The 20,394-nt window shown below is 53.9% G+C and overlaps 3 protein-coding genes across 11 annotated transcripts; 2 read left to right on the top strand and 1 right to left on the bottom strand.

Annotated features, from left to right (window-relative positions):
- Positions 1-2: 2 nt before the first annotated feature.
- ACHE (acetylcholinesterase (Yt blood group)) lies at positions 3-6,778 on the top strand. Of its 6 annotated transcripts, none has more exons than XM_019629919.1 (5): positions 3-1,132; positions 2,695-3,787; positions 4,115-4,599; positions 5,404-5,573; positions 5,689-6,046. In XM_019629919.1, exons 2-5 carry the CDS (start codon positions 2,720-2,722, stop codon positions 5,805-5,807), a joined length of 1,842 nt encoding a protein of 613 aa, XP_019485464.1. In that variant the 5' UTR covers positions 3-1,132; positions 2,695-2,719; the 3' UTR covers positions 5,808-6,046. The 6 variants fall into 6 exon arrangements, with proteins under 6 accessions (XP_019485464.1, XP_019485460.1, XP_019485462.1 ...); XM_019629917.1 differs by lacking the exon at positions 5,689-6,046 and adding an exon at positions 6,438-6,778 and having other exon boundaries at positions 7-1,132; positions 2,698-3,787; XM_019629918.1 differs by lacking the exon at positions 5,689-6,046 and adding an exon at positions 6,438-6,778 and having other exon boundaries at positions 7-1,132.
- Positions 6,779-7,125: 347 nt separating this feature from the next.
- On the top strand, positions 7,126-7,950 carry UFSP1 (UFM1 specific peptidase 1). The gene has a single exon (XM_019629921.1). The coding sequence runs from the start codon at positions 7,434-7,436 to the stop codon at positions 7,860-7,862; it is 429 nt and encodes a 142-aa protein (XP_019485466.1). The 5' UTR covers positions 7,126-7,433; the 3' UTR covers positions 7,863-7,950.
- A 97-nt stretch (positions 7,951-8,047) lies between these two features.
- SRRT (serrate, RNA effector molecule) lies at positions 8,048-19,853 on the bottom strand. Of its 4 annotated transcripts, none has more exons than XM_019629910.1 (20): positions 19,530-19,853; positions 19,127-19,266; positions 15,315-15,443; positions 14,949-15,095; positions 14,512-14,724; positions 12,517-12,686; positions 12,199-12,383; positions 11,888-11,986; positions 11,690-11,804; positions 11,338-11,495; positions 10,950-11,011; positions 10,755-10,833; positions 10,304-10,492; positions 9,794-9,967; positions 9,549-9,702; positions 9,184-9,377; positions 8,849-9,005; positions 8,571-8,660; positions 8,327-8,453; positions 8,048-8,237 (listed from the first exon to the last, which is right to left on the bottom strand). In XM_019629910.1, exons 2-20 carry the CDS (start codon positions 19,246-19,248, stop codon positions 8,162-8,164), a joined length of 2,640 nt encoding a protein of 879 aa, XP_019485455.1. In that variant the 5' UTR covers positions 19,249-19,266; positions 19,530-19,853; the 3' UTR covers positions 8,048-8,161. The 4 variants fall into 4 exon arrangements, with proteins under 4 accessions (XP_019485455.1, XP_019485454.1, XP_019485456.1 ...); XM_019629909.1 differs by having other exon boundaries at positions 8,571-8,672; positions 19,530-19,852; XM_019629911.1 differs by having other exon boundaries at positions 8,571-8,672; positions 14,512-14,700; positions 19,530-19,852.
- Positions 19,854-20,394: the final 541 nt, after the last annotated feature.

The raw sequence follows: 20,394 nt of genomic DNA, 5'->3' as shown, positions 1-20,394 counted from the left end.
TTGCTGCCTGGGTAGAGGAAGGTCCCTTGGCGCGGTGCACTTGTGCAGGCACCGCTGCACACTTTTCTGCCCTCACCTAGGGCATGAGACGACGCCGCAGCCGCACAATCCCAAGGGTGATCTCCGGAGGGCGGGATGTGGGGGATCCGTACGGACCCAGCCCCTCGGAATTGGCTGGGGACGCTGGGGCCAGGCCGCTCCCACCTGCCGGCCGCAGCGGCCAATGGGAGTCTGGCCTGGTGATGTCATGCCCTGACCGGACCCTGGTGACGAAGTCCGAGGCCACCCGTCAGGGAACCAGAGCAAACCTACCCGCGGGGGTTCCAGAAGTTTCCACTGAGACAGCGGAGTGCAGCCTCGCACCGCAAGCTAGCGCTTGCCACCACTTTGGCCTTCCTTTTGGGGTGTCCCTGATTGACTTCTACACCCCCCCCCTCCGGTCCCCTTCCTCCTTCGGGGCCCCCCTTATTTCCACTCGTGACCTCGTATTCACGTCTTTATTACCACAGGAGTGTCCCACGTCACCTTTTCTCCACCAGTGCTACCCGGACCTCTGATGGGGTCTTCAGCCACATTTTCATGTGCCGGTCCCCCAATGCCACCCCTGCTGTGTCGTGGCTAGGGATGCTCATTTATTCGGCACCCAGCCCCTACTGAGGCTGTCACTGTGTCCGAGTGTGTCCGTCCGTCTGTGAATGTCGATCGCTGTGTTTGTGGCTGTTACTGCATGAGACCGTCGGTCTACGTTGTCTGTCTCCGGGGAATTCGGTCCGTCTATCACTGTGGGTGTCTGCCCCGCCGCTGCGGTTCTTTCGTTCGTGTCTGTCACCGCGTGCGTGTCTGTCCGTCTGTTGGCGTCTGTCACTGGCATCCGTCTGGGCTCCGGGGTCTCTAGGTCTCGGCTCCAAGAGAGGGAGAGAGAGTGGAGGTGGCAGCCCGGGGCGGCGGGGAGGGGCGGGGGCGGAGACAGTGGGCGGAGGCGGGGGCGCCGTGTGGCCCGGAGTGGGTGTGTGCCGGGGGCCGAAGGCGGCGGCTGTCAGACTCGGCTCAGCCTGCGCTAGAAAACCTCGGCCACCTCCAGCTCCCGGCGCGGCGCGGCCCGGCCCGGCCCGGCCCAGCCTGGCTGCCTCAGGTGAGTCACCCGACCCTCTCGGGACCCTCCTTCGGCCCGTTGCCTATTCCGCGTCCAGCGGATGGTGCCCTCCTGGAGGGATCCAGGCCCCCAAACCGGACGTCCACTGCGCCCCTGGGCCTGCCCAGCGACGCCCCCCGCCGCCCCACACTCATCCTTAACTCTTCCCCCGCCGCCGCAGACTTTCGGTCGCCCGCATGGGAGCCGGCACCCCGCAGGGCTGGCCGCCACCTCTGCTCTCGATTGCTGTAGGGACCCCGGAGCACCCCTTCCCCCGCTCGTCCCTAAGTCTGGGGCCACTGGAAGACGCTCCCTGCTTGGAGCAGAACCCGGGCTGCGCAGGTTCCTGGCGTCCAACTGGGCCCACCTGATTCCCGCGACCCCAGCGCCCCTGCGCAGCGCCCAGCCAAAGCCCCCTCCCAGGCCCAGGCTTCTCCTTCCCGCAGGGACTCCGTCTCTACTGGGGGGCAAGGCGAGGCTCAGCGGAAGCGCTGAGTTATAATTAGCCCCACTCGGGTTTCCTAGTTAATCTCAGCACCACCACCACACCAGCTCAGGGCGCCAGGGGCTGGATGAGGGGTGACCGCCGCGAGAGGGGGGAGTTCCGACCCGGAGAATTTTGATCCCTTGGCTGGAGATGCCGGAACCGCAGCAGCTGCTGCCTCAAAATAGCGCCCCCGCCCCTGCAGCCGGGGATCTCCGGAGCTCCGGGAACACAGGCGTCCCGGCTTGTCCTTCAGACCCCTCCGCAATGCCTGCAAGCCCTCAGACCCCCGCCCCAAGTTCGCTCCTGGACTCGGGGCGGTGGGCGCAGTCCTTTTCTAGGTCTCTACCGGCCCCCTCTGGCGGCAGCGTGCACAGCAGCATCGGATGGATGGGGGACTCGAGTCCTGGGGTCCAGGGCTAGAGAGCTTGTTAGCTGAGGCTAGGCGACTGGGATGCGCAGCTGATGGGCACCCGCAGGCACCAGTGCCTGTGCCAGACAGGATGAGGCAGGATGGGCGGGGCAGGGTGTGGCGTTGGTAGAATTTGGGGTGCCCCAGGACCTGCGGTTTCTACACCCTGAATGCCCAAACCACCCACCCCAGGGTCCTGGCCCTGGCCCACAGAGAAGCTGCGCCTTCAGGCCACTGCAAGCGCCCTCCGGTGCCTCCCAACAGCGAGGGCCCCGCCCCTGTTGGATGGCCTGTACGTTGACTGCGGCCTCTAGTGCCAGTGCCCCGCACTGCTCTCACTGGGCCCAACCCAGTCCATCCAGCTGAGGGAAGGAAGTGAGGGCGGTGGGCCCTCTGCGGGGCAGGGGAGGAATTGCTTGGCAGGTCTCAACTCTGTACCCTACATTTGTCTGGGTGTCTATGTGCCTTGGTCTCTGACCCCTCTTGCTTCTCCCTGTTTGCCTGTGTCCTTGTCTCTATGTCTATCTCCCTCCATTTCTCTCCTCCTCTCCACCAACCTGCTCCACCTCTTCTGCAGCTCAGCGATAACCCCTGGGCAAGAATGTTACCTCATCTCCTCCTTCCTGGCAGCCTCAGGCCTTCACCCTCTGCCATTCTTTCTCCCAGCAGCCGCCTGCCTGCCCTAGCAGTCATGAGGCTCCCGTGGTGTCCTCTGCACACTCCCTTCCCGATGGCCCCACTCTTTCTCCTCCTCTTCTTCCTCCTGGGAGGAGGGGCAGAGGCTGAACACCTGGAGGACCCAGAGCTTCGGGTGATGGTGCGTGGGGGCCAGCTGCAGGGCATTCGCCTGGAGGCCCCTGGGGGCCCTGTCTCTGCTTTTCTGGGCATCCCCTTTGCAGAGCCACCTGTGGGCTCCCGTCGCTTTCTGCCACCAGAGCCCAAGCAGCCCTGGCCAGGGGTGCTGGACGCCACCGCCTTCCAAAGTGTCTGCTACCAATATGTGGACACCTTGTACCCTGGCTTTGAGGGCACCGAGATGTGGAATCCCAACCGTGAGCTGAGTGAGGACTGCCTCTACCTCAATGTGTGGACACCATACCCTCGGCCTGCATCCCCCACCCCTGTCCTTGTCTGGATCTATGGGGGTGGTTTCTACAGTGGGGCCAGCTCCTTGGATGTTTATGATGGCCGCTTCCTGGCCCAGGCTGAAGGGACTGTGCTGGTATCCATGAACTACCGGGTGGGAGCCTTTGGTTTCCTGGCCCTGCCGGGGAGCCGGGAGGCCCCAGGCAATGTAGGTCTCCTTGATCAGAGGCTGGCCCTGCAGTGGGTGCAGGAGAATGTAGCAGCCTTTGGGGGGGACCCAATGTCAGTGACTCTGTTTGGGGAAAGTGCAGGTGCCGCTTCTGTGGGCATGCACCTGCTGTCCCCACCCAGCCGGGGCCTGTTCCACAGGGCTGTGCTGCAGAGCGGTGCACCCAGTGCGCCCTGGGCCATGGTGAGCATGGGAGAGGCCCGCCGCAGGGCCACACTACTGGCCCGCCTAGTAGGCTGTCCCCCAGGTGGGGCTGGTAGCAATGACACAGAGTTGGTTGCCTGCCTGCGGACACGACCAGCTCAGGACCTGGTGGACCACGAGTGGCATGTGCTGCCTCAGGAAAGCATCTTCCGCTTCTCTTTCGTGCCTGTGGTGGATGGAGACTTCCTCAGTGACACACCCGAGGCCCTCATCAACACTGGAGACTTCCACGGCCTGCAGGTGACTAGTGGCTGGAAGGGGTGGAGCTGGTTCCTCTAGACCTGTTCTCCCACCCACCCTCCCCCTGGGGACCCAGACATGAGGACTTCTCAGGGCCCACTCCCGAAGGCCCAGGTTTCTCTTCCCTGAGGGCTTGATCCCAGGGTGGCCAGAGGGACAGATGAAAGGAAATGTGGGTGTATTTTCTCCTTCTCTCCATCCCCAATCTTGTACTCTCTTCCTCCGTGGTTCTGGGTCTGTAACTGTTCATCTCTCTGGCTCTGTCTGTCCCTCTGTTTCTGTCCGTCTGTGTCTTCCCACCCCCATTCCTCCATCCTGTCCCCTCAGGTGCTGGTGGGTGTGGTGAAGGATGAGGGCTCCTATTTTCTGGTTTACGGGGCCCCAGGCTTCAGCAAAGACAACGAGTCTCTCATCAGCCGGGCCCAGTTTCTGGCCGGGGTGCGGGTCGGGGTCCCCCAGGCAAGTGACCTGGCTGCCGAGGCTGTGGTCCTGCATTATACAGACTGGCTGCACCCTGAGGACCCAGCACGCCTGAGGGAGGCCATGAATGATGTGGTAGGCGACCACAATGTCGTGTGCCCAGTGGCCCAGCTGGCTGGGCGACTGGCCGCCCAGGGTGCTCGGGTCTATGCCTACATCTTTGAACACCGTGCGTCCACACTCCCCTGGCCCCTCTGGATGGGGGTGCCCCACGGCTACGAGATCGAGTTCATCTTTGGGCTCCCTCTGGAACCCTCGCTAAACTACACCGTCGAGGAGAGAGCCTTTGCCCAGCGACTGATGAGATACTGGGCCAACTTCGCCCGCACAGGGTCAGCAGTGCTGAGGGGAGGACGGCTTCAGGGAGCCAGGGAGGCAGGGGGGTGGTGGGGACAAAGAGAGACAGAGAGGGGGAGAAAGCAGAGACAGACAGTAAGGGCCAGAGAGAGGGGGGGAAAGTTCACAAAGGAGATAACCGGGGAGAGAGAATGACAAAGCAGACCAAGCAGACCGGGAGAGGAAAGGAGGAGGAAGGAAAGAGGAAGGAAAGCAGGGTGACAGGTCCTGAAGAGACAAGGACAGCAGCAGAGAGAGGCAAAGAAAAGATGGACAAGGAGAGACAGAGGCGTTACCATAGTAGTTAGGAGCGAGAACTGCAGAGCTGATCAATTGGACCAGTGGTGATTTTATTAGCTGTGACAAATGCGCATGGGCACAGTTTACCTGTCTGAAGAAGGGGACAATAAATCCGATCACATGGATGTTGTCAGAAGTAAACGTGATGTTTGTAGAGATTGGACTGGGCCTAGTTACATAGTAAGGGCTCAATAAATCATCAGGTTTTTAAAAGAGAGAAACAAAGACAACGATGGAGCAGAAAAAAATCAGGGAAAGGCAGAAGAGAGCCAGAAAGGGAGGGCAGGAGGAAGTGGAAGACTCCAGATGTTGAGGGATGCTGGAGAAGATAAAGGATTAAGCGGTGGGAGGGAGGGGACGGGGCTCTCCTCGGAACGGAGAAGGCATGGGGTCTGGAAGCAGCTTGCCGCCTCCACCTCCTCCTCCTCTCTATCTCCATTCCCCAGCCCCCAGGGCGGGGCAGGCTTGCCTGAGGCTGAGCCTTACCTTTCCTTCCGCAGGGACCCCAATGACCCCCATGACCCCAATGCCACGCAGTGGCCACCGTACACCGCGGGAGCGCAGCAGTACGTGAGCTTGAATCTGCGGCCGCTGGAGGTTAGGCGGGGTCTCCGCGCCCAGGCCTGCGCCTTCTGGAACGGCTTCCTACCCAAATTGCTCAGCGCCACCGGTACGCAGGGGTCAGCGGGCAGAGGCTTGGCGGAGGGGGCGGGGGGTAATGTGGCGCGGAGAGAGCAAGGGGAGTGGAAGCCGGCGGGGTGTAACCCCTCTCTTCTCCCCACCAGCCTCGGAGGCTCCCAGCACCTGCCCAGGCCCTGCCCACGGGGAGGCTGCCCCGAGGCCCAGGCCCGGCCTCTCCCTACCCCTCCTCCTCCTCCTCCTCTCCCGGCTCCTGCGGCTGTGACCACGGCCTCTTCCCCCTCAGGGGACCCTCCTCTAAAGAGGGGTCGGACCATGGGGGAAGGGCACCACTCAGGGATCTCCGACCCAGCACCCCTCCCCTTCTCAAACCGAGAGATTGGTCAAAGTGGACAGGGCGTGGGGAGGGGTGACCTACAACCCATCTCAGGGACCCACACGCCTTTGTTGTTTAAATGGAAATGAAAAAGCCAATTTTCTTTTTTTATAAAATTATTCCTTGGAGCCTGAGCCTGGTGTTGGGGGCAGAGGGAAAAGGCGGGCTAGAGAGTACCTCCCAGGGGGGCTATAACCGTCAACCATTTCTCTTCTTTTCCGCATAAACCTACGGATGCTCCCCCTTCTGATCCCTTCCGTCCCCGTCTTCCGGTCATTTTCTTCCCCGCATCCTCCTTCCCTGCTCACCCCACCCCACCCCCCCATCCTCCCTGTGGTCTTTCGTCTTTCGCATATTCTCCTGATCCTTTTTCCACCGTCCCACGTGGCCTTCTACTTTCTCCTTGTATCCTCGTATCCTCCTGCACTAACCCTCCACACACCACCCCGACCCGTGTCCGTTCCCCTACCTTCCCCATGTCCTCCCCTACCACCCACTTGCCGGGCGGCCTGGCCGCAGACACGCTGGACGAGGCGGAGCGCCAGTGGAAGGCCGAGTTCCACCGCTGGAGCTCCTACATGGTGCACTGGAAGAACCAGTTTGACCATTACAGCAAGCAGGATCGCTGTTCTGACCTGTGACCCAGGCGGGACCCCCACGTCCCGCCGCCCTGCCCGCCCCTCCCGGCCCACTGGCTGTATATACTATTTATCTAGGGGCTGGGATATAACGGAGGAGCCCTAGACCCTCCCCACCCCGACTTTCTCCCGGGGTTCCCGGTCCTCTGCATGTCTCGGCCGAGCCCCCTCCCCCGCGGTGCCTTCGCCCCTCTGGGCTGCCAATAAACTGTTACAGCCACAGGCGTGTACGCGACTGGGAAGCGGGGGTTGGACAGAATGCCTAACTACAGGGCTGAGGGAACGAATGGGTAGGTGCTGGAGCCCGCGGACTGGCCGACTCTGAGGTGGGATGCACAGCGCCCGCCCCTATGAGGCGGAACTCGCGCCTGCGCAGTAAGAAGGGAGGTGCGGGGGCAGTGGAGCTGGGCGGTGGTGCATTGTGGGAACCCCGTGGGTCGACGTAGCCTCCACAGTTCGCTCCTTCAGCTGCTTCCGGGTTCCCGGCAAGAAAGTTGCCAGATCTTGTGTGCCTGTCCTGCCCGCAGCTAGCCCAAAACGCAGGGTCAAGAGTTAAGTGCTGGAGCCTGAGTTCTCCCTGGATTTCGCTCCGCGCTGCCGGGACGCAGCATCCGCCCAGCCTCGGCAACCTCTGCTACAGCCGACCGCCCTGGAGCCGCTGAAGGACGTCCACCTGGGCCTTGCCCCACCCGGACGCGGCCCCGTTCGCCTAGCCGTCCTCTCAGGTCACTACCTCTACTATCACTATGGTTGCGACGGCCTGGACGACCGAGGCTGGGGCTGCGGATACCGCACTCTGCAGACTCTGTGCTCGTGGCCAGAGGGCCGGCCCGCTGGCGTGCCCGGGCTGGCTGCCGTGCAGACGGCACTGGAGGACATGGGCGACAAACCCCCTGGGTTCCGAGGCTCTCGGAGCTGGATCGGCTGTGTAGAGGCCAGCCTCTGCCTCGACCATTTCGGAGGGCCCAAGGGGCGCCTATGCCATGTGCCCAGTGGAGCGGGGCTTCAGGGGGAACTGGAGAGGCTTTACTCCCACTTCGCAGGGGGCGGGGGGCCTGTAATGGTTGGGGGGGATGCAGATGCCCAGTCCAAGGCCTTGCTGGGAGTCTGCTTGGGGCCAGGCACCGAAGCCTACGTCCTGGTATTGGACCCTCACTACTGGGGTGCTCCAAAAAACCCCAGTGAACTACAGGCTGCTGGGTGGGTGGGCTGGCGAGAGGTAAGCACAGCTTTTGACCCCAACTCCTTCTACAACCTGTGTTTGACCAGCCATAACTCGGAAAAGCAGCTGCAAGCCCTGGACTGAAGCAAAGATCCCAGAACTGAGACTGTCTCTGCCGCCCCCCCACACACACACACACCTACCCACTCTCAAAAGCAGAGACTTAGAGCTGGGGCCTTTGGCATCAATAAAGTGGCAAGACTCAGCTAACCATTGCCCCAGCCAATGTTTGGGAGGATCTAGGGACGTAATACATATGCAGTCAGGAGTCACTGTGGAAGTGTTTTTATTGGCAGTAGGGCTGGACGTACAAAAAATTCTCAGAGCTGGATGGGACAAGGCAGTCACAAGTATAGATACCAAGAGTGAGGAAAGTAAATGGCTCAAAAGAAATCCACGTCATCTGGAGCATCCAAATCACGGTATTCCACAATGGCCCGTGGGTCTCCACGGACCATCCTGTGAGATAAGGAAGAGGTAACATGGGATAAGAATTGGTCCCAGTCTGAAGAGGACAAGAAAGCTTGGACATCTTAGTTCATTCTCACCTGTTGCGAGGTTTCCCAGGATAACCTCCCTGGCCTCGGAAGGCATCATAGTTCCCTCGGCCAGCACCATAGGGGGCATGAGGATATGGAGGCCCTCCTGTGGGGACTGCAGGACGGACAGCACCAGCTGTGAAAAAGATGAGTGTTCGGTTGAAAAATCTATGACCTCAACTACACCTTGGCTGTTTTCTTTCTCCCAGCCCCTCACAACCACCAAGCCCTTTCAAGTCCCTCCTGTACTTACCTCCGTAGCCCAAGATGGGGGGCCGGGGCTGACCATAGGGCATCAGGCCCTGGGGAGTCTGGTGTGGGTAGGGGAGTCCCGGGGTCAGGCCTGGGGGGAGTACAACATGAATAGAAACATGAATTACTGGGGGGGGGGGGTTGCAAACAACTGATTTAGGAATACAGCCTGAGGGTGGAGCAGAAACTTTTTTCAGAGGACAATAGGATACAGAGCCAGGAGTCCTTGAATAGTTAATGGAGAGGGAATGTGGTACACCCTCATGGATCGTATCTTACTCTGGGCAGGACCAGGTGGCTGAGCTGGCTTGATCTCAGGCAAAGCTGGGCGCTTGGCATCAGTGAGAAAGTTGTTAAAAAATGCTACCTCCTTCTTCACTTCCTCAATTTTCTCTGCATGCTTGTTGAAGATATGTTTGCGTACAAACTCAGGGCCCTGGGTGAAGAGAGCAGAGGGTCAGAACAGAGGAAGCATTTCCCTAATTTCCCGGACCCCATCTGGAAGGACAATCATCTTCCCCTCCTACCAATCACAAATGAGCAGAATCCTGGAGGTGGATTCCTGGCTCCACCCTCTCCTCCCACCCATCTCACACACAACTAACATCTCAGACCTTGAATTTCTTGCCACTGAGAGGACAAAGCCACTTATCCTTGCCCAGTTCCTGGGTGTTAGAGGTGACAAATTTTTCCACTTCCTGCTCAGGGTCTTTGCGACCCATCTTCTGGGCCTCTTCCTCTGATAGAGATTCTCGCACACTCAGCAGCGGAGTCAGCTTTTCCTCAAACGTCTTCTGCCACTCTAGTACTGTGGTTTGAGACAGAGACAGACAGCAGGTTGGAGAAGGGCGCCAGAGGCAAGGAATAAGCAAGGAGGGGATTAGAGGAGGTGACAGAGCACTGCTCCTGAGTAGAACTAAAACCAGAGGCAGTTGGGGAGAAAGGGGAACCAAAGAGGACTCAAGGCAGGGGAGCTCACCTTCTCCATGACTGATACGGTTGGGTGGCATGGGTCCCCGAACGTGGATGATGCCACATCGGTTAGGCATTTCATCCTCATTGGGATACTCGCATGTGTTATAATAATCCAGGGAATGCACTATGCGCAAATAGAGGAGGAGTTTGTCCAAAACCTAAGAAATGAGAAGCCGTGAATTCACCACTCTTGCCCCCTTACTGCCCCAAGCCAGGCTCTTGTTCATCCCACACTGCTCTCACTGGCACCTTGATCAGCTTCTCATCCCGTTCCACGTTGATCTCCGCTGGGTTCCCTTCCTTAGGAGGCTCCTCAGGGGGGGGGCCCCCACTGCTCCCCAGCAGCTCCTCCTCCTCAGCACTCACTTCTTCTATCAGATAGTCAGTGATATTCTTCAAGATTGGGTTCTGAGAGGGCAGACTCTGGTAGGGAGGGAGAAGACAGACAAATGAGGCAGAGAAAGCTCCTCGGGGTAGGTAGCCTAGGAACCTCTTGCAAAGTGAGGGGAAGGAATTCAAGGCTCACATGGTCTGTTACTGCTGCCTCAGGATTTGTCTTCATGTTTGTTCTACCCTAACCCACAAATAATTTCTAACACCAATCTGTTCTGCTGGAAGCTAAAGGTGCTGCCCAGATAGAGAGGCCACAAGAAGGTGGGAAAAGGGGGTCAACACTACAGATCATGTAAGATCAAATGCCCACAGCAGATGAGGGGGTTATCAGCTGCTTTTGAAAAAGTTCTATGGGAAGTCACTGACTGTTGGCAGAGGAGGTGTCCCAGGCTCGGAGGCCCAGAGCTGGGTCCTATCATCCAGCGTATGGATCAGCTTGGCTGCCAGCTTGATGTCGTTGCGCACTATCTGCTTGTGTTGGGTAATGCCATTGATGTTGCGGACACGACGGGTCAGGTCTCTATTCACACCAGGACTCAACTCACACTCCCGGAGCTGGAAGGAACAGAGAGCTTACCAACACTTGCCCAAGAAGCAACTCAAAGACTGGCCTTATTGAGAGCACCAGTGATTAAACTATGAGCTCCCTGAGGACAGGGACCAGGTGTATTCACCATAATAGTCCCAGGACCTTTAAGGTGAACAGACTGAATGGATGAAACAGGGCAGAACGAATGAAGCAATGAACAAAGGAATCAGCGGTTGTGTGAGAGCCACACCTTATCTTCCTCAAAACAGTCCCACTCCCAGCACTCACTCGGATATTCTGCAGATTCCAACAGATCTCTTTGATGTTAACACTGCGGTCAAACGTCACCCATCCACGACGGAAAAACCTAAACAAGAAAGAAAATGTCAGCATAATCCTGGGGTGTAGGTGATGCTGGCCATTAACCTGCCCCTGCATCTTTTCTCCAAGGTATCCAGGGTCACACTTCTCTCCATTCCTCACCTCCTCTCGGGCTGAGGCTCCGACAGTGCCACACGCATAAAGCCTGGATATCTTTTACAAAGCTGGAAAACCAGAGGAAGAGAAACCTTTAGTGATTCAAGGGATTTACTTCTTCCTTCAGTCCCCATGTCCTCAGAAATCTGAGGAACTGCCTTTGAGTCTTTACTTATATGAGGGAAAACCAACAAAGAACTTAATAACAGCACTTGAAAGCAAATGGTACAACCAGGACCAACCCTCAAAAGGCAGTGTCCATGGGAAGGGGACTTCCCTACTAAAGAAATAGGGATGTATGTCATAATCAGTGCCAGATTATCTTCTCCCCACCCCACCCAAGGATGGAGCCTGAGTGTCATCCCTGCCCCCAGTGCCGTTTTTCCCCACTCACGGAAATTATCTCAGCCCGGGAGATGTTGGGTGCGATGTTGCGCATGAAGAGAGAGCAAGTCTTATGGAGGGGACGAGGTTTACATTCAGGCCCTAGAGCATCTTTGGGCTTCTCCCTTTCCTCTTCCTTGGGTTTCTCCTTTTCCTTGACTGCTTCTTCTATACAGGAAGTGGTGGAAGTTGGTGAATTTTTATTGATTTTGGAGAGAAGGATAGAGAAACTGTCAAACTCCCACCCCACTCCTCCTCTCTCCACCAAAAGGGGACCCTCTCATGCATTTCACCAACCTCTCACTTCTCCCACTCCTGTTCAGTAGGAAGAGAATGGACTAGAAGCAGAAAATAAAACCTACCAGCCTCTTCCTTCTCCTCAGCTTGGCCACTCTCAGACTCGGACTCCGACTCGGACACACTGCCTTCGTCAAAGCTGTCATCACCACTATGCTTCCTATTCCGCTTCTTGCTACTCTGTGGGAGCCACAGCAAGAGGAGGTAAGCCAGATAACCAGGACCCTTGCCCTGACACTGACTCCATGCAAGAGATTCCCTACCTTTTTGGCTTCTTTTTCAGAGTCATCTTTCTTCTCTTCCTTGTCCCCATCACCCTCAGATTTCTTAGTTTTGTCATCACTAGAACTGTCATTTTCAGCCTACAAGTAGACACAGTCACTGGGATGTCCATCTCTCCATCAACCTTTATCAGAGAGCCCCTCCCACCCTCCACAGCTGAGCCCAGAAGTTCACCTCTCCCCCACCCAATACACAATCTTCCAGTTCCAGCTCCTGAGGACCCCGCCACTGAAGCAGCTGTTCTCCTCCCTCCACGCTCATAGGCAGCACCCAGAGGCCCCAGCTCTCAGACCTGTTTCCCATCTTCCTTCTTGTCTTCCTTCTCATTAGCCTTGCGCTCTCCATCTACCAGGCCTGGTCCAGCCCGGCCTTCTTCTTTCTTGCTGGGCTCCCCAGGCTTTCCTGCCTGTTCTTCCTCTTCCTCCTGTTCCAGGATGCGTAGATCATTCTCTGTACCTCCTTCCATCTTAATCACAGCTACCAACAAAGGGAACAGAGGTTACAATCCAAGGGCCCTGGCCTTCAGCCTCTGGCTTTCTGTCAACCTACTTATATTTCCCAACAAAGACCTTGGTCACCAGACACCCACTGCCCCTCCCAGTCTACACACCTGCATCCAGCATCTTGACAATAGCATCAGCTTTGTCGATGTCTAGGAGAAGATTATCAAACCAGCCACTCTCCATGAGGGACAGGAATACCCTCAGTCGGTTTTGCAGGGCCCCCCGGGCCTCCTGCCGACGCTTCCCCACCTCATCCGGGTGGTACTTAGACCGAAACCTATAAAGTGGGGAGGGAAACGACACAATAGTCACTGGAGGCCAGGGCCAGGACATGGGGAGGGGCCCAGGAAAATCAGGGCTTAGCCCCCATCCTCTCACACCCACAAAAGGTCATAAAAGCAGAGAGACTGGGGAGAAAGGTGCACTAGAACCACCCAATACCCCTAAAGGAACCAGAGGTTATGCTCTGAGATGATCTGGGGGAGAACCAGGAATTAAGAGCTCTGGATTTGGGAAAAGTAATGACTACAGGGGCAGCCAGGGTTGGGGAGGCAAATTGATTGCCCTAAGTCTCTAGGAAGCATTAACTTAAAAAAGTGTAGTTTCCCAAAGCTTCTGAGGAAGGCTAAGGAAACAGTAGGCCCCAAAGAACCTCCCTCTCCTTGCCAACCCCAAGCTAGTCATTAAAAGGACTGCTCCCACCAGTTCCCTCCATCCCTAGGTGGAAGACAGAGGGAAACCTGAAATGCACCAGATAGGAAAAGCCAAAAAAGGCGGGATACCTTTCTTCCCCCCTTGGGAAGATAAGCAGATGGTGAAGGGACAGGGAAAGACCAAAGGAGAACCTGAAATGCCCTTACAACCTCAGGTACTGCCCACAGGGAGAGCAAGAGGAGATGGGTGGAGGGTTAGGGAGAAGCATGAAAAGAAAACATTTAAAATAGGACCCTGGGGGGTAAAACGGGAAATTAGGAGATGAGAAAAAGGACAAAGTGTGAGAAAGTCCCAGATATCAAAAACAAAGGGAAAAACTGAAGCCCAGACAAGAGAAACTGGGGGTGGGGGGGACAACAGAGGAAAAGAAGTGTTAGGCAGGGATCAGGAACAGAGACAGGGAAAGAAAGGTACATGAGTGAGACAGAGTGAAAAAAGAAAGGGGACAGTGAAAGACAGAACAGAACCGCAAGTTGAGCATAAGAGGAAAGGAAAGCCGCAGGCATCACCTCCAGGATCTTTACCTTGGCTGCTTGGTCAAACAGAGCTCAAGATTTAACTAGCGCGCCCAGGGCCCATGCTGGCAGGTGGGCCACCGGCTGGCTCCTGGCTGGGGTGTCCCGGCCCGGACGCCCCACCCCCGCGGGACTCCGCGGTGGGGGCCCTAACTGACTAACTGCCTGAGCAATCACATTCAGCTAAACTGCTGCATTGTGCACAGCAGTGCCCTGCCTGTCTGCCTGGCCGGGGCAGTGCAGCTCAGCCCAGGGGCTCATGTATGGTCTGGGTATGGTGGGGGTGGAGGTGGGTTTGCTCCGAGCTCCGTCGATGAGCGGGTGTAGTTCCCAGTTCTGGCTCTTTTCAAGGAGGAGGAGCAGAAAGAGGATGAGGAGGAGGAGGAGCAGGAAGGGGGGAAAAGATGGTTGATTAAAATTAAAACATCCACAAAAAAAAAAAAAAAAAAGGTTAAAATTCTTTTTCTGTCAAATAACCCTGAGATCTTTGCTTTTCTTGTCTGAATTCACTCGTTGCTTTTGGGAGGATGCCATAGCCACACAGGGTCCCGGCGATCAGGGATGACAATGACCCAAATCCAGCAAGTGGGAAGCAGTCTGTCTGCTGCCCCAAGGGAACAGGTGGCTCTGGCCAGGTGCCTAGAGGTGTCCCACCGACTGAGAACAGTGGGGAAGGGGGATGGGTAGGGGGCTCTGGCAGATGTTGAAGTGAGGAGGAGAATCCATCAGCTAATGCTGTTGTACTTCCCATCCCCCACCCCCAAGGAAGTTCTGGATTGGGGAAAATGGGAAAAGGACAGGGCTGCAGGCTCCACTGGCGGGGCCAGGGGAAACATGCTAGGAAAAAGATAACAGGCAAGTAGGGGCACTCACCACTCCTCATCCTTATGAGCCAGGAAGAAATCCTGCATCTGCTGCCTTCGAAAATCCAGCTTGTAGTCATTATAGCGCTTAACTGCCTCTGTCTCATCCACAGAGTCATCCAATGATAGGAGAAACTCCTTGAAGGTCTTCATCACGGGTGGTGGCACACCCAAGTCAATCTCTGCGATGCTGCCCAGCCTGGGGGGGGCCCGGTCAGGAAGTCTTGGTTGTGGGGGAAGAGGGTGGGGGGATGGGGGGGGCCGAGGTAGCCAGTTGCCACCTTCCTTTGCCCACATGGACATCACGCCAGGCACCACCTGCTACCACCCCCATAGACACTTCTCTGTGTGCCTAACTCACTTCTTGCCAGTCTTCAGCAATCCCAATCCATCCCCCAAGCCCATTAACTCCCGTCTCCAAAGAACCCTAGAACCCCAGGTCTTTACCTGGCCTGGATAGGTAGAACATGATGCTGCATGATGTGGACGTCTGGATGGCCCCAGGGCTGAGGGGGGCCATAAGTTGGGCCCCCACCCCCCCCAGCATAAGGCATCTCATAGCCACTGTGGTATGGGTCAGAGCTGTGCTCATCCCTGGGGGTGGGGGACACAAAAGTCAGACAGGGGAGAGAATCATCTCTCCAGAACATGGAGGATGGGACAGAGGGAGGGGGGGCATATGGAATGTGGTCTCTCACCCAAGAGTTTAAAAGGTACAAAAAAAACATGGTTTATAAGAAGTTTGAGAAAAGGAAATGACAAAGAAAGCTCTCAGCAGAAATGAGGGAGACAGAGAAACTGTTGCCATCTCACCAGTCTCGCCTCATGCGCTTCTGCGGGGGGCTGAGCTCATGCCGGGGAGGAGAGAAGCGCTCTCGCCGATTCCGGTCATAGTCACGATATTCACCCCGACTGCGGCGTTCCCGACCACGGTCCCACTCTCTGGAGATCAGAACAAGTACCAGTAAATAAGACACAGTTGGCTATCCCAATGTCACACTCCTGGACAGGCCCTTTAGTCTGTGACTAAAAGGATAAAAGCCTAAAATTATAAAACTACCCTCTAAACAGAAAAAGACTCTTGCCTACTTCCATCACTTCAGCCATTACTCACAAACTGATGCTCTCAACTCTTCATCCTCCAGCCTGGCCTTCTTCCTGAGCGTCTGACCAACATTAACAATCCCCTACTAGATGGCCACTGTCACCTCAAATTCAACCTGTCAGAATTTAGAGTATGATTTCCACCACTATGGGCCCAATTTGCTTCCCTCCTATTTCCCACATTCAGTATATCAATGTATCTCCATGTGTCCAGTTATCAAGTGTCATCCTCACTACTATTTTGTTATTGGCTTGTTAATCCTCTGCCTCAAAGCCTACCAAAGCTGCCCTCTTCTTTGTCATCCCTGGGTCATTTCTCCTGAGTGCAGCATAGATTCTACTTACCTACTTCTGGTCTCTACCCCTTCTCTATAATCAAAGTGATCAAATCTGATCATGCCAGGCCCTTGCTTAAATGCCAATACATAACACTTCAAAAACCTTGGCTCCTCATTCCAGGCTCTCTACCAGTCACCAGCCGCATCCATCCCCATCTTAAAATTTTTTAAATCTTTTGCTCTAACCCAGTGGTTTTTCAAACTTTTGGTCTTAAGATCTCCTTACACGCTTCAAAATTATTGAAGATTAAAGAGTTTTTGCTTATGTGGGTTGTTACATCTATTAATACTTACTGTATTCAAAATAAGAACAGAAAAATGAATATCAATTCATTTTGAAGTTGTATATTAACATAAATTACCTACTTTCATGAAAAATGGCTATTTTCCAAAAATATTTTAGTGAGAAAAGTGGCTCTGTCTTTACATTTACAAATTTTTTTCAAGGTTTGGCTTAACGGAGACAGCTGGATTCTCATACTTGCTTCGATAGTCGATCTGTTCTGATATGTTGTTTGGTTGAAAAATATGAAGAAAATCTGGCCTCGGGCCGGCCAAGTGGCGCGATGGTTAAGAACTGGCTTGGGATGCCAGAGGGTCCCGGTTCGGATCCCACATATGAGGGCCAGTGACACTGCCCTCCACAGCTAAGATGCTGAACAACAGCTCAACCTGGAGCTGGGCTGCCATGAGTTGCCGGCGACAACGTAGGCTGCAGCCCCTGTGGCAGTGGGTTGCCATGGGCTACCGTGTGTTGCCAGCAGCCAGCGTGAGTGGCCAGCAGCCGCTGTGAGCGGCCGTCCAGAAGGTGGCGACTAATCTGCCTCGCCCGGGAAGGGCGCAATGATGGTGCCAACTTGGGCCAGTGAAGCAACGTCCTCCACAACTAGACTGAAGAACAAAATGACAGCAACTTGTCTGTTCCCCTTCCCCAATTCCCCAGCGCTGTTCCCATCACCACCCCCCAATTCCCCAATAAAAAAATCTTAAAAAAAAAAAAAGAAAAAGAAAAAATCTGGCCTCACATTGACATGTAGTTGGAATAGGGAATACTTTAATAGCATTTTCAGATAACTGAGAATATTCTTTGATACTACCCAAAGCTTGAGAAGAGGTAGTGTCTTAAAGGCTGGTTGCACCACTGAATTTGAAACCATATCAAGGAACATTCTGTATCTGCTACATTAAAATCCACTATTCTATTTTATTCTTTGAATGGATCTTGACACATCTGATCACATAATATCAAAATATCATATTCATTAGTAGTACTACCTATCGCCTCAGAAAAGTCTTTAGTGGGAAGCTGTCAAGCTCACATTGGTAGATACAAGTTTTCCAAAATTTTAATTTTCACTGGAAAGTTCCACTTCCTCATTGGCAACAAAACTGACAATTTTCCTTGAAGTAACAGGTTCTCTTAGTTTGTTTTCAAGAAAATGTCTGCCAAACTTTAAAAAAAAAAAGTCACGGGATATAAGTATAGCACAGTAAATATAGTTAATAATATTGTAATAACTATGTACAGTGTCAGCTGAATAACATACTTATCGGGGTTATCACTTTGTGAGGTATATAAATGTCTAATCACTATGTTGTTTTGTATACCTAAAACTAATAATTTTTTTAAAAAAGAAAGAAAAGAAAACATCTGCCGAATACCCAAATAGGAATAACCGTTAACAATCTTTCATTCAAGTTGGAAAAAAAAAAAAAGGCATCCCACACACCAAAAAAAAACCTGTTATTCAGCTCATTTCTCAATCCCACAAATACTCTTCCCAAGATAACCACTGTAACTCCTAGATGCAGAAGTACTTTATGCATACTTCTCATTTGTCATGTGTATTAAAAAAGATGTTATTTAAGAATCCCATTTAATACAATTTTAAAAGCTTTATCGCTTCATCAAGGACATTAAGTGAAACTAGCTTTTTTATTTTTTTTCGTCCTATTTGGTGCCACTGCCTTGATTTGTGCTATGGCTCCAGCAGTTTTACTCATCATTGCTACAGACCCATCAGTGCAAATGTCAATACTATCTTAGTATTACTATAAAAAAGTTGTAACCTCCCATACCCACTAGAGTCTGTGGACTACATTCTGAGACCCACTACTCAAAAAAACTATAATCCATAGCTCAGAGCTGTTCACACCACTTGTGCCTAGGGAATTCCCACTCATCTTTCCAAGTTTTGCTATGTATCGCTTTCCTACAGCTCTCTCCAACACACCACCTCCACCACTACTCCCCTCCCTTACAAGATCTGTTCCCTCAACACTTACCATCTTTATGATAATCTCTCATATAAACCTGTTTGCAGCATACACCCCAGTCTATTTTGCCCCCCAGACTGTAAGCTCCTTAAGGGCAATAACTACATCTTATCCATCTCTAGAATTCAGAAAAACACTTTTTCTTTTTTCTTAGAAAATACCAAGGAAAACAAAGTGCCACACTCTCCACAATGAAGAGATACACTGACTTACAGACTGAATGATTCACTAAATTCATTTTCAAAACCATAATGAATGCTACCACAAGAAATCACCGCAAACTTTTTTTCTGATAATGTTTCCCAATGGAGTCAGTGCCAAATGTTCACTGATTAGGTATTTGTGATACCCCTTATATTAAAAAAAATCTTAAACTTGATTACTTTATTTGAAACCATATCAGATGCTTCTTAATGGAAATAACGTAAGTATAATTAACTCAAGAACGTCTCAAAAAGTTAATCACTGGCAGAATCAAATCTAATCCCATCACTGTCAAACCCAATCATCACTGTCCCAAGAACTTTCTGATTTTAGGCAAGACAAATTCCAAGAAATTTAATCATATTCTGCCAGGGGACTGGGTCTGACAACCTCTCCAGTCAAGTCAATTCTATTACTTTTTTTGAATCAACCTTTTTCAGGTATAATGTACATACAATAAAGTGCACACATTTTAAGAACATTTATAAATACTGCTTTTCTACACTCAAACTGAGGTCTATTGGTTTGATCTTACAGATATTTCAAAAATCTTTGGTAAACAGGTTGAATGAACCACACAAAACAGTCAAGTATGAGCGAGTTCAGATGGTTCGCCTTAATAAAACTGTAAGTGAAACGCAATGAGGGTGGAGTGCAACAGAACGAGACGGACGAGGTACAAAACTGAGAAAAGTGTCTTACCGGTCATTCCAATCGTCCCCTCTACGTCTTTCATCTCTTTCCCGCGAACGGTCGTAGTCGCTGCGCTCTCTTCTAAACTTGTCCCTGCGCCTTCGATCGTACTCGTCATCACTGTCACCCATGGCAAGGACTGAGGAGCCCTAGAGCCCAGACACGGGTGGTCAGGGTGTTGAACAAAGGCGAGAGGAATAAAAGGATCGCCCCTCTGGAACAGCACACCCACATCCCCTCGGAAAGGCCAGCCGTCCGCTGTCCCCGCCATCCTAAGCCCTCTTCCCCTGCCGGTGGACGGCCCCGACACTCCACTAGCCCCCAGGAGTCCCCCGCCCACTCCAGTCGGCCCAGGCTCCTCTCCCTCCCGCCCGCCCCAGCCCTTGCTCTCCAGGCTCCTCCCCTCCCCCACCTCGGAAGGGTCGCGGCCGTTAGTCTCGCGCTCAAGCTGGCTGAGTTCTCCAGACGACCCGGGCCCCGCCCCCTGCTTCGGGCACGCGATGAGGACAGTGTAGAGAGTGAAAGACGCAGGGCTCTCAGCTACCCGGCCAACGAAACGCAAAGAAAGTGGGATAGCAGAGGATGGGCGGTTGGCGCGCGCCTCTCGCGCTGCGCTTGCGTCACCCGCAGAAGAGCGCTTCGAACCACAAACTACTCTCTGCGAGGCCCTAACAAAACTAAACCAAAGACTGCAAGGCCGGCAGCACCAGGGGATGATGGGAAGGAACAGGGATCCGCAAGTATCGCGAACCTTTGGGGGCGAGAACTGCGCGACCGAGAGTAACTACGGAGGCCGGGCTGGACCAAGCGCAGCTTGGGGTGGGCGGTAGAGTCCTCTGAGAGTGAAGAACTTCCTCCGTCGGAGGTCGAAGGTCGCACTTCCCCGGAAGTGTTCGATTCTGAATCAGTTCGCTTGTAGCTGTTGTTCCCCACCACGTTCCTCGGGGGAACCTCAGGACCTCATCCGGGGCAGTTCCCCATTCTCCTCTCGCAGGGCAGAGGCTTGGGAAATGCGGGATTTAGCGGGATAGAGCAACCATTTTAAAGTGTCTACCACCATTTTGTGCTCCCACCGGAGATCAGCCTTTATTGGTGCCTCGGTATGTGTTACCTGCAAAACCCATTGTTCCTACTCTAATTCTGCAAAGGCGGCCCCTCTTGTGAGCAAAACTGTCAAATCTCAGCCTCATCCCCAACCAGTACTTGAATGAGATACGTAGTAGGTTGAGGTCTTGATAAACAGGCAGTATTTAGCTTGCCCGATTAGATGCAGCGCC

The sequence above is a fragment of the Hipposideros armiger genome, unplaced genomic scaffold (genome assembly GCF_001890085.2).
Source record: "Hipposideros armiger isolate ML-2016 unplaced genomic scaffold, ASM189008v1 scaffold_875, whole genome shotgun sequence".
Classification (NCBI taxonomy): domain Eukaryota; kingdom Metazoa; phylum Chordata; class Mammalia; order Chiroptera; family Hipposideridae; genus Hipposideros; species Hipposideros armiger.
Note: the sequence above shows the minus strand (reverse complement) of the source record. Positions and strands in the feature narration are given on the sequence as shown.